This window comes from Rhinoraja longicauda, chromosome 25 (assembly GCF_053455715.1).
Source record: "Rhinoraja longicauda isolate Sanriku21f chromosome 25, sRhiLon1.1, whole genome shotgun sequence".
Taxonomy (NCBI): Eukaryota; Metazoa; Chordata; class Chondrichthyes; order Rajiformes; family Arhynchobatidae; genus Rhinoraja; species Rhinoraja longicauda.
The window spans coordinates 26486222-26499087 of NC_135977.1; the positions used below are offsets into that span (position 1 = coordinate 26486222).

Sequence of the window (12866 nt, forward strand, 5' to 3'; positions counted from 1 at the left end):
AAAGTATTACAACTATTTATTCAGATGTTTAAGACTTTTAAAGTGCAACTGAGTAGGAATACTTGAATTGCTGCTAGATGCTACTAATTTTAGTTCTTGCAACCATTTAAGGAATGTAATGCAGGAGTCTCAAAGGGAAGTCTTTCTAAAAACCGTCACTGTTTTCAAGAATGACAAAGCCCATTTAGTTCATCAAACTATTTTTTGCAATCGGTTATTCCAGCATCCAAGTGATTACATGTGTCCTAAGAAGTTTTACTTTCACTAAAGATAGTTACAGATTATTTATTATATATGTAAAAAGAACATTATTTTGATTTGGTTAAATTTACTTTTCATTCATTTACACGTTTGCAGATAGGACAAAATTCACATTGAGTTCCAACTTCCAGAACAAACTCTTCTTATTACAAATTGGCTAAGTTGGGAGACACATTTAAAAAAAATCAAAATAAACTTTATTCAAGATAAAAGATATGCACAAAACAAGACACAAAATGCTGGAGTAACTTAGCGGGTCAGGCAGCATCTCTGGAGAGAAGGAATGGGTGAAGTTTCGGGTCGAGACCCTTCTTCAGACTCTCTGAAGAAGGGTCTCGACCCGAAACGTCACCCATTCCTTCTCTCCAGACATGCTGCATGACCCGCTGAGTTACTCCAGCATTTTGTGTCTACCTTCGATTTAGACCAGCATCTGCAGTTTTTTTCCTGTACAAATCAAGAACTGTGCAAAATTCCTCTGACATTCTCTGCGGCTGGACATACATTCGTTAGCGTTATATTTGGTAGTGATCCCAAAAACTATAATTATACCCAGCACCTTGCCACTCATGTGGCCCCCTTCCCTCCACCATACCTGCCCCCCAATGTGCAGCAGTGGAAGGACCCTAGAATTTAAGAGACACATGTCCAAGGGCAGCAGCTCCCTGTCCCAGGGCAAATTCTCCCAGATACAAAGCATACACTGCTATTTATACTACTCCTTAGCTACATTTCCCCTTCCCTGGAGTCAGTGGAGTGGTCGCCAGGCAGTATGGAGGCATGCGCTCACTTCGGGCCACTAATTTTGCAACTGGTCACTGAGATGTTATAATCCAGTTTCAACCTGGTTTAAGTGAGGCCCCTCACCCAGCCTTGAGGATCATCTTACATCTTCGGCTGATCTGCCTAAGCCAACTGTCCACTTTAACCGATTGTCACCCTGTCCACTTTAACCGATTGTCTGCCTTGGCATATTGTCTCTTTGCAACATATATTCTACTAACTTATTTTAATTTGAAGTGTTATTTTGGATGTATCATATTGAGCATAATCAATACTCATATCTAAGTTGCCACTCCAAATACTACCAAACCCAAATGTTTGTGGAAGGATTGGAGAAGGGACAGAGCGATGATGTGGGCACAGGATAATTTCATAAAAGGGTGATATGTCTCCTTCATATTTTAGGTTTGATTTCCTGGTTACCATATTTGCATTTGTTGGAATAGTGGTCTTGGCATTTGATATGGAGCCATTCTATTTCATTGTTATATTGAGGCCACTTCAGTTGCTAAGGTACGTAATTAGTTCTTTATACAGTGTTTATCTTTTCCAGGTAGACAGCATTTCTAATTTACATGGTTCAATTTGTTTGTAAATCTGGCTAGATTTCAAATAAAACGTGCTTGCTTCTGAAGTTAATGTGCTTGGTGTCTTTATTACTTCGACCTTGCTTTTTGAATCATATTATCTGAACAATAAACACAAATTTGCAGATGAAACTGAGAATGTTGTTTATACATCCTGTAAATTTTACTGGGCAGATTGTCAACGTGGCATTTTAATATAAACGTGGCATTAAAAACTGCTGGTAATAGTGATGACACCATCCTCATTTTCACAATAGAAATGTAAATCGAGCAGCTCTTCAATGAGTAACAGGTCAAATTATAACAAACATGTGTGATATGGTACAACTGGAAGAGCTGCTTCTGCACAACTCTAGAGATCCTAGTTCGATCCTGACCTCGGATGCTGTCTGTGTGGAGTTTGCATGTTCTCCCTTTCATTGTGTGGGTTACCTTCGGGTAGTCCAGTTTCCTCACATATCCCAAAGACCTGTGAGTTTGTAGGTTAATTGGACTGTGTAAAGTTGCCATTAATGTGTTGGGATCTGTAAAATCAAGAAATAATGATATGCCCCTGTGAAAAAGTGAAAGCTTTCTTATTTAAAATGGAAAATTGTTGTACAGGTCCACCATTGATTTTACGGCACCCTTAGTGTCCAAGCCTTTCTGGATTGTCTGATTTTGCCTGACCAACAGAGGCCACAGCCTCCCAGAGGAGTCCAACGGTACCATAACAGTCCACCTAGACTGCTGGGGAGCCGAGATACCAGCCCGCAAAGTCAGCCCCAGAAGTTGGCTATGGGAATGGAGTTCCAGAGCCTCGGCCGCGAGGAGCATTTTCAACCCGCCGATCAGCGCGGAAGTCTTGATGAGGTTGAGATCGGCCGTCTCACCCGGCATAGGTGCCATATTTTCGGGGGGACTTCCGGGGTGGATTTCAAGTGCATTCGTAATTTTGTCCAGATTAAAGGAGGTGCCTGACCACCAGTTGCTGAAAAAAATCGGTGATGGACCTGTATATGATACCCCTCAAGTAACAAACGAATAGCTAAAGTTTTCTTTCCGATATACGAGAGGTATGATTTGCTAAATAATTTATTCTATTCTCTATTCTCCAGATTATTTAAGATTAAGCGAAGATACAGAGATGTTCTGGACACAATGTTTGAATTACTTCCCAGAATGGCCAGGTATGGTTGAAAACTTTAATTATTCATTTATAAGAAAATATCATTTACAAATTAAATATTATTTATAATATAACACTGTGAGCATATTGTTTATCTCTTTCCAGTTTAGGGTTAACACTCATGATATTCTACTACTCGTTTGCAATAGTGGGAATGGAGTTCTTTGGTGATGTTCTCTACCCTAACTGCTGCAAGTAAGTGTATTTGTAAGATTAAGAAAACTTAACTGTAATTTATACTTCTTCTCTGAAAATGAAGATCATCTCACTCTTAAACTCCTCTCCCCATACTGAAATATTTATTTTCCTCAGTGCCCTTTGGGAAGGGACAGGTCCAAACCAGTCTTGCTGTGTTGATTTCTCATCCTATTTAGTTCTGGTAGACATTGAAATACTCTAGTATATGAGCATTTTTTTGATGAGAAATACCATGGCTAATGTCATGTAGGAAATTTTGGTTTAGGTTTAGCTTTATTGCTGTCACGTGAACCGAGGTAAAATGGGAGAAACTTAATATTGCATGTTTCCCCATCAAATCAAATAATGCTACACATTGACACAATCAAGCCAAACTCAAGTACAATAGTTAGAGTAAAGGTAAAAATATAGTTCCCAGCTTTCTAGCGCAACAGCTCCAGAGACAGAGTACATTGTCCACAATGTGCTTGAGGTGCATCAGGTAGTGCCCTAGCTTATGGAAGGACTATTCAGAAGGCTGATAACATTCAAAGGGGAAGAAGCCCTCCAAAGACATACAGGTATGTAGGTTAATTGGCTGGGCAAATGTTTAAAAAAAATTGTTCCTAGTGTGTGTAGGATAGTGTTAATGTGCAGGGCGGACCCGGTGGGCCGAAGGGCCTGTTTCCGCACTGTATCTCTAAATCTAAATCTAAAAGCCCTTTGATATTCTGCTCAGCCAACCAATGCACTACAGTGAACTGGACACACCATCTACTGGAGAAATTAAAGAATACATTTGTCCCTGAATACTTCAATAATTATAAATCTAGGGCTTGCTTATTGGATTAATAAGTTACTTGACTGGATTCTGAGGCAATTTATCATGAAGACAAGAAATCTTCAAATTTGTTTCTCATCTGTTCTGAATTAACTGATCTCAGTTGAAGTTGAAATTTGAGCATTGCAGCCGCTTCAATGACCTTCATGAGCCATGCTGACAAGTGTGAGTGTGTGGATGTCAGATGAGGACAGGATTTGTGTCAGCTGGTACCATCGTCATATTATGAGGAGAATATTATGACTTTGAAGTCAGGTATCAGTATATCCTTCAAGGGACAAATGTTGGGATTAGCAGGAAGTTTCGGTAGGAATTGTTCAATTATATAAACAAAATATGGTTAAATATTTAAAAATAGCAAAGCAGTCAAGCATTTATCATGAAGGGAACGAGAAATCATTGCAGTGTGTTTCTATCACATGATCCAAATACTAATCTGAGTGGTCTATTATGAAAAGCGGTGTTAAATAGGATCGGGAAGATGTATGTTTAAAACAAAACAGTAACTCATTAATAGCATGTTATAGTGTGGGATAGTAATTCTGGTTGCTTTACCTCGTCAACCAGAACATAATTCTACAGAAATAGTTAGGGATGTTGCATATTGGCACGATGTCCTTGACTGTACAATAATAATATTACTATGTTTTTGGAGTACTTTACTCCATGTTGGTGTCACTTAAGCTTCTACAACTCAGAATATGACTGAATTCTTTGTCTGCAGTAACAGCATGGTGGCAGATTCATATCGTTGGATAAATCGGACTATTGGTGACAGAACAGTGATTCAGGGATATTATTCCCTCAATAACTTCAATAACATCCTGAACAGTTTTGGTGAGTAAGGTTCATGTATTATTTCTCTATTTAGCAGAGCATACAATGCAAGCTCTGAAAATAATCATGGATTTTTTTTCCCTGTTTTTTTGCAGTTACTTTGTTTGAGCTGACTGTTGTAAATAATTGGTATATAATCATGGTGAGTTTTGTTGACATTAAGCACATTTCCCAACAATACGGTCCATGTCATTTTGTCCATGACTTTAACTTAAAATGGAAATCAGCTGCAATTCTCTCTTTGCAGGAAGGTGTGGTATCTCAGACATCTCATTGGAGTCGGGTTTACTTTATGACTTTCTATATTGTAACAATGGTAAGTAAAAAGAACCATGTTACTGCTCTATTTTCTCCCTTGATATTACAATTTATGTCTTCATAATGAGAACTTTAAATCTGGTTGCTGATGAACAATAACAATAATAATAATGAATTTCTTATAGTAAACCTTAAGGAAAATATCAATCCAAAAACCTCTTCAGAAAAAGAAATCAACGTATGTTTCTTTTGAAATATATATTCCTCTGGAGTCTGGATTACAAATCACTATGTTCAATAGTTATCTGTCACTGATTCAGTTAGGCTTTGTTCAATGTTTTCAGCCATGCTCTCAATGAAATGAGAACTCTTCCATGATGCTGCCTCTTTCTTTGAAGAGGATGCTGTGCAAATAGTTGCTGGGCTTATTGGTGCCAATGATATTTGGGAAGGTACAGTTGAGTATTGGATTTGGGTAAAGGGGTAAGGGATCTGAGAGTGACCATTTTTACCAGGAACACACTGTTTGGATCAATAATGAAAGCAGAGTCACTGACTGCATTTAAGATGTGTCCAGATGAACGCTTTAATCACCTAAGCATAGATGGCTATTGGCCACGTGCTGGAAGAAGTAATTAGTGCCAATGGGTCCCTGCTGGTGGGCTTGGATATGGTGGGCCACAAGCCTGTTTCCATGGTCTATGACTCTATTACTGCCTGACCCAATAAGTTCCTCCAGCAGTGTTTTACTCAAGCTTTCCACGAGATTCTTGTGACTGTAAAATGCTCTAGATTTTGAAACACATATCCAAATGGAAGTTGTTATTAAATATTAGTTACTCTATTAGACAGGTCACACCTATTTATAGGGGCTCCAGCAGGGGTTAAATATCAGATTATTTTCAACAGAACTCTGTTTGAGAGAAGTGGGTGGTGCAGGAGGTTCAATTACTAATATGGTCATTAATAAACCCTTGTTTATCACTCGGTTTTTACATTGTGTCAAGAGGTCGTTCCATTGTGATAGATAACCAATGTGTCCACCATACCTCCGGATACTTTTTTTAATTAAATGTACAAAATAAAAAGAAAATATACTTAGTGAAAAGATTGTCCATTTTAGCTACTGGTATCCCAATTAGAACTATCCCGCAGAGTGATGATTTGTTATAGCATTTCTGGTCCCCCAGTCAGAGTATGTACCCGGGTGTAACGTGAAAAAACAATCTGATGGGATGCGGTCTGCTCTGGAAGGATACTGGGGCAAATCAGCACAGGCCACCTCTCCACATGGCAACTCATTGCTAGATTTATGCCACATTGTCAGCACATCAGTGGGGAGGGCAAGGGTTGGTTCCAGTTTTGCCAGAATCCAGGGTACAGGCGCAGTAGCAGGGAGAGCCGGAGTTAATGCCAGGTTTGCAGCACACCAGTGATGTTTCTCTACATATAAGATTATTATGTCATCTAAACACTGACTTCCTGGGAATGCCTTCTGCGTATTAAAAGAGCAGCTGGTGTATATAGCTTTTTTTAATGTTGAATGGGGAGGAGGGGGTGGGGGATAGGGAGAGTGAACACACTGGGAATCTGAACAACTTGCATTAACTTCAAAGAAAAGAATTGGAATCATTTGAGTAAATAACACTGATTTCTGTGACTCCATTTACACCTTCTGCTCTTAAATGTGGTTATTGACATGCAATTTATTTTATAAAGCATTTAAGTCAACCTTAAATTATTTGTGTAATTTTTATTCAGAAAAGTTTAATAACTTTAGAATGTAATTTCTCAGTTAGAAGTAGACATTTGAACATAAAACAGTACAGAACAGGGCCTTTGGCCTACATGTCTGTGCTGAACATGAGACCAAGTTAAACTAATCTCCTCTGGCTACCTATAATCCATATCCCTCCATTCCCTGCATATCTATGGAATATTTTGTAATGTCATCAACCTAACATATTTACCTTCAATCAAACTAAATGATCACATCCTGAAAAAACAACTACAGATGCTCCCCGACGAAGGGGCCTGTCCCACTTAGGCGATTTTAAAGCGACTGCCGGTGACTAGGCTGTCGTTGAACGTTTGCCGGGGTGTCGCGGGCATGATCGTGAGAAGTCTTCAATGAATCGTAGCAGATCTCGGCGCATCGCTGAAAACGTTTCCAGATAGAAATTTCTCGGCGACAGCTGGCTTGTCGCCAGGTATCGTAGCTTATTGCGGGCGCTGTCGCATGCTGTCCCCAGGTTTGCTAGGTTGTCGCAGTTGCATTTAGAAGCACGTAATATTAAATTAAGTAAAGTCATTTGGATACCATAAAATACTTGTGTTTAACCAATTTATTTACCGTCAGGATATTTGACAGGTAGATTGGAGGCGACAGTTTGACAGTCAAGTAAGCGTGGGAATTTCGCGATGTTTATGGCCATCAGCGATTACATTTAAAGTAGGCTCCCAACCCAGATATGCAACCCAGAAACCAGATATGTATCTCCCGTACATTTTCAAAGAATGCCCAAACTCCGCACAAAAATCCATTTAACCACGTTTAAAATTAAATTTCTTAATACTGCTATTAGTAAACTGGAAGTCAATCCAGTTTATGCCTTGTTACCGTGAAGTTTGGTTTTCAAGTAACCCGGGCAAGATGTTATATTTCAAAACTCTCAAGTAATTATAGACGTCAGTGATTTCAGCAAAAATTAGGTCGTCGGAGAAGCATTGATAAGCGTGGGAATTTTGCGATGTTTCCGAAGACGGTGCATTTTCTTAGCCAGGTGCTAGTTTCACAAAAAAAGTAAAAGTATCGACCTGACTCGGCATTGTCGTGGTCATTGTCAAAAGAAAATGTTGGCGATCTGCTACGACTTTGACAGTCGCTGGCAGTCGCCTAAAAAATCGCCTAAGTGGGACAGGCCCTTAACGATGCTTCGATTTACGATATTTTGACTTTGCAATGGTGCAAACGCTGGGCAACGGCAGCAACCCGCTGCTCGCTTCCGGCCACGTGATCAGGTGTATTAAATGCATTTCCACGTACGATATTTTCGGTTTGCGATGGGTTTCTCGGAACATAACCCCATTGTAAGTTGAGCACCTGTACAACAAATTTGCGTATTGCAAATTTACTGAAATCGTTTTGTGAATAATTCTACTACTGTTTATCACGACCATCAATGGTGATTTATTTTGTTTCTTATATAGGTTGTACTTACCATTATCGTTGCCTTTATTTTGGATGCCTTTCTATTTCGTATGAACTACAGTAGAAAAAATAAAGATGAGGAAGGTATGTATCTTTCCATTTGAACTCTTTCTATTGAACCCGCATATATTCTCTTTGAGATTTAATATTTTGTTTTCTAATGTTTCTTGACCTCATTTTTTCATATTTAGAATAGGATCATAGGATCAGTTAAGAAATTGGTATTCTGGGTCACCTAGAAATCAAATCTAATGAGTATATTCTTATGTGATGATGTTACAAAATGATATACAGATGTTTGGATTGGTCATCCAAAAGTTTCATTTAAAACAGAAATGCTGGCAATTCTCAGTAGGTTGGGCAGCATCTGTGGTGGAATAAAATAGAATGCTTTAATCAGAACTGTGAAAAGTTAAAACTTATCCCATTTACAACTTACTGCAGAGAAAGGGGAAGGGATGGGGAAAACAAAAGGAAAGTCAAGTCAAGTCAAGTCAAGTCAATTTATTTGTATAGCACATTTAAAAACAACCCACGTTGACCAAAGTGCTGCACATCTGACTAGGAAAAAAAAGAGACATACAGTGGCAGGCAGCCAAACACAACGGCGCGGCCATCTTGAACAAAATGTTAATTCAATCACCCACAGTCCAACAATAAAAGCACTAAACAGGCACCCAAATTACCCAACCCCAAAAACCCCCCAAAACACAGTCCAACAATAGAAGCATTAAATAGGCATTCAAATCACACACCCTAAAACCCCCAAAAACACAGTCCAACAATAAAAACATCAAACAGGCACTCAAACCACCCAACCCCAAAAAAAAACACACAAAAAAGAAACATCCATCAAAGAAACATCCATCACAGTGAGTCTCCTCCAGTCCTCTCTCTCCTCACTGTGATGGAAGGCCACAATGTCTTTCCCTTCTCCCGCTGTCCTCGCCCGCAGTCAGGTTGTTGTGGTTGCAGGCCGCACCGGACGGTCCACAGCGGGCCGAGCCCAAGGCGCGTCGCGTCGCAGCCGCTCCCGTAGCCTTCGAAGACGGCCGGCTCCGCCGATGATAAGTCCGATCCGGGGCGGGCGAACACGCTGTCGCTGTCGCTGCCGCTGTTGTTGCACGTCGGGGCGGTCGTGGCTCCCGACATTGAAGCCCCCGCCCAGCAGAGAAATATCCCGCGGCCATCCTAGGCCGCGCCGGACGGTGAAATGTCCGCGGCCCAAGCCCCGCGATTCGGGGCGGTCGAACACGCTGCCGCTGCCGGAGCTCCCGATGTCGGCATCCACGCGGCCCGAGCCTAAGGCGAGTCGCAGCCGCACCCGCAGCCTCCGAAGACGGCCGGCTCCGGTGGTGGTAAGTCCGATCCGCGGGCTCTGCGAACCAGAGCCCCGGAGGCCGACAGCTCCAGGAGTTGGGCCGATGGTAGGCCGCAGCAGGAACGGAGACACGGCCCAGAAAACAAAGGTCGGGTCTCCGTTCTGAAGGGACACATATTTATAGTGTTACAGTTTCCCCCTCCCCCCCACATACACACATAGTACACAAACACAAAAACACCACATCACAACTACAATTAAGACCAAAAAAACCAACAAAAACACAAAGACAAATGGACCGCAGGTGAGCGGCAGCTGCTAGGGCAGTGCCGCCATTTTGAGGAAAGGAAAGTATCTGTGATGGGATGGAGACTTAGAAAGAATGAATGACATATGCTGGTACTGCTGACTGAGAAGGGGTGGTGATGTTATGCCTATAAGTAGTGCACAGTGATAAATGAAAATCTGAAATATCAGAAAAAATGAGGGGGAAAAGAATCATCGGGAATATTAGATACAAATCTAGAATAGGTGATTATTATCTGAAGTATTTGAATCTGGTATATAGTCAAATCTATTTTATTGTCAGGTGCACATGTCCTGATGGCTGCAAACTATCCAAGTTAGAAGAGGAAGTACTATTTTAGAGGCACAGCCTGGAAACTGGCCCTTTGGCCCATCATGTCCGCGCCGACCAGTGATCGCCCCAAATACTAACACTATCCTACACACTCAGGACAATTTACAATTTTACATGCCAATTTCCTATAAACCTGTTGGTCCTTGGAGTGTGGGAGGAAACCGAAGCACCCAGAGAAAACCCACGCGGTCACAGAGAGGAAATACAAACTCTGTACAAACAGTACCCATAGTCAGGATTGAACCCGGGTCTCTAGCGCTGTAAGGCAGCATCTCTACTGCTGCGCCACTTAAGCTATTCCGTGAGATTATGTTGAACTTTGTTAGAATAACATAAGAAGTCAGAGGTTGTTAGTTGAGGAGGAGGAGGAGTGGAGTTGGGAGCAGGTGAATAGCGAAGACTGCTGATAAGTTTGGTTCCTTTCAAAATCACTCAGTTCCACATCTCTTTCCAGTTTCGCCACAATGGACAGTGAAGTTAATTCTAGATGAGAATTGCTAAGAATGGGTCAGCATGGACTCAATGGGCTGAATGGCCTGTTTCCATGTTGTATCTTAAAGTCTAAACTAAACTGCAGTGCCCTTGATATCATGGGAGCATCAGGGAAATAATTCTTCACTGTCTAATATTCTGCCTGGTACAAAGTAAAGTGATTAATAAATATTCTAAATGCAAGAGCATGTCAAGATTTTGATTTTTTAAATATTGACTCACTTCCTGGTTTACTAAAGCTTTTCCAACTTCAAAAGCATAAATCAGATAATGACAGATACTTACATTGAATGGATGAGTGCAGTTTCAATAACACTAAGGAATGCTTGAGAACATTAAAGATAAAGCAGCTCAGTTGATTGCCACCCAACAACATTCCTAACCTCTGCATCTTGGCTGAAGGACACATAATTTGGAAAGACTTCACTTGAGAGTCTCACAGCATTGTCAGTGTGTGAAAATCCTGCTAGTCCCTATGGGTGGCACAATAGCACAGTGGTAGAGTTGCTACCTTACAGAGCCAGAGACCCAGGTTTAATCCTGACCTACAGGTGCTGTCCGAATGGAGTTTGTACATTCTCTCCGTGACCACGTGGGTTTTCTCAGGGTGCTCCAGTTTCCTCCCACACTCCAAAGACGTACAGGTTTGCAGGTTAATTGGCTTCGGAAAAATAGTCCCTAGTGTGTAGGATAGTGCTAATGTAGATCACTGGTCTGCGGAGACTCGGTGGGCGGAAGGGTCTGTTTCAGTGCTGTGTCTCTAAACTAAATTAAATTACTAAGAGCAAATACTTTCGGCAGAGAGTCTGCAGTAGTTCAGAGAATTATTGTTCCATCACCATCTCAAAGGGAATTAAGGATGGTCAGGAAACGCATGTCTTGCCAATGATGTCCATATGCAATGAATAGATGTTTAAAGAGAGAGTCTAAAAGAAACATCTTACTCAAAGTGATAGGAAATCAAATAGACAGATATGGATATATGGAAGAGTATGCGTGATCAGAATGAGATAGGAACAGAGGGTTTTGTTGAGCGAAAGAAAGATGGGAAGATAGGCCAGTATGACAGGTTGAGATAATATTTCTAATCTTTTGTCCTTGCAGATGAGAATGGAGTTGTTTTCGAGACTGAGGTGGACAAAGCCGAAATTGACAGACTTCTTGAATACAACAAACAGAATGGTTCTTCATCCTCTGAGATCTCTGGACTTGTCAAATTGTCATCCAGAATGGCAAACAATGATGTATGTATTCACATCCAACACCTTCTTAAATCATTGTTCTCTTTCCATTTATTATTATCCGAGGTTAGCATTGGCCTTTTTATAGCAATGGTTGTCCTGATATTCAGGGTAGCCAGGGAAAGTTTGTAAGAGACGATACATCTACTCAGTGTTGGGGAGAGGAGTGTGAGGCAAAACATTTTTTTTACCTCAAAATGTTATTATTTCTTCAAAAACAGAAAGCTACAGATGCTTAAATCTGAAATAATCAGCAAATGCCGGAAACACTCAGCAGGTCAGGCAGCGTCCATGAAGAATCATAGTTAATCTTTCAGATTGAGGACCTTTCAATCAACTCTAAAAAGTCAATGAATGCTCATCAACCTGAAAGATAATTACGTTGTTCACGGATGCTGCCTGAGCTGCTGGATATTTCTAAATTCCTTTGGTATTGTTTCATGTCGTGTGAATGTTAGACCATTAAACAGCCTGAAAATGGTTGTGCCCTTTCAGGTAGTATACTGTTCTGATTTGATTTTTTAAAATATATATACATCTCCATGGGGTTACATAAAACATAATGGTAACTCACAATTCACAAAACTCAATACAAATAAGATTCAGGATTTATGTATGTACATTCTTATCACTAGGTGGCAGTTTTTACACACGGATAACACTCTCGGTGATGTATTCATTATTTTGCTTGCATAAGCATCAACAACTAGTTTTTTTTAGTGATACGGAGTGGGAACAGGCCCCTTGGCCCACCAAGTCCACGCCAACCAACGATCACCTCTACACTAGTTATTCGAGTTTCGTGTCCTGCACACTAGGGGCAATTTTGCAGAAGCCAATTAACCTACAAACCTGCACATCTTTGGAATGTGGGAGGAAACCGGAGTACCCGGAGAAAACACACGTGGTCACAGGGAGAATGTAACAACTCCGTTCGGACAGTACTCGTAGTCAGGATCGAACCTGTCTCTGGCGTTGTGAGATAGCAACTCTACCACTGTGCCACCAATGTTTTTAACTGCCCTTGTGGTTCATATTTTTGTTGTAAG

At 40.8% G+C, this 12866-nt stretch overlaps 1 protein-coding gene across 2 annotated transcripts in view; it reads left to right on the forward strand.

The window, feature by feature from the left end:
• Positions 1–12866, forward strand: part of tpcn1 (two pore segment channel 1) — a 70244-nt gene that overhangs the window by 49801 nt on the left and 7577 nt on the right. For both annotated transcript variants that reach the window (XM_078421730.1, XM_078421731.1), the window contains 8 exons: positions 1450–1557; positions 2729–2800; positions 2905–2994; positions 4542–4654; positions 4750–4796; positions 4902–4970; positions 8123–8207; positions 11681–11820. In XM_078421730.1, the coding sequence (XP_078277856.1) occupies positions 1450–1557; positions 2729–2800; positions 2905–2994; positions 4542–4654; positions 4750–4796; positions 4902–4970; positions 8123–8207; positions 11681–11820 (724 nt within the window). The remainder of the gene's footprint in view (positions 1–1449; positions 1558–2728; positions 2801–2904; positions 2995–4541; positions 4655–4749; positions 4797–4901; positions 4971–8122; positions 8208–11680; positions 11821–12866) is intronic.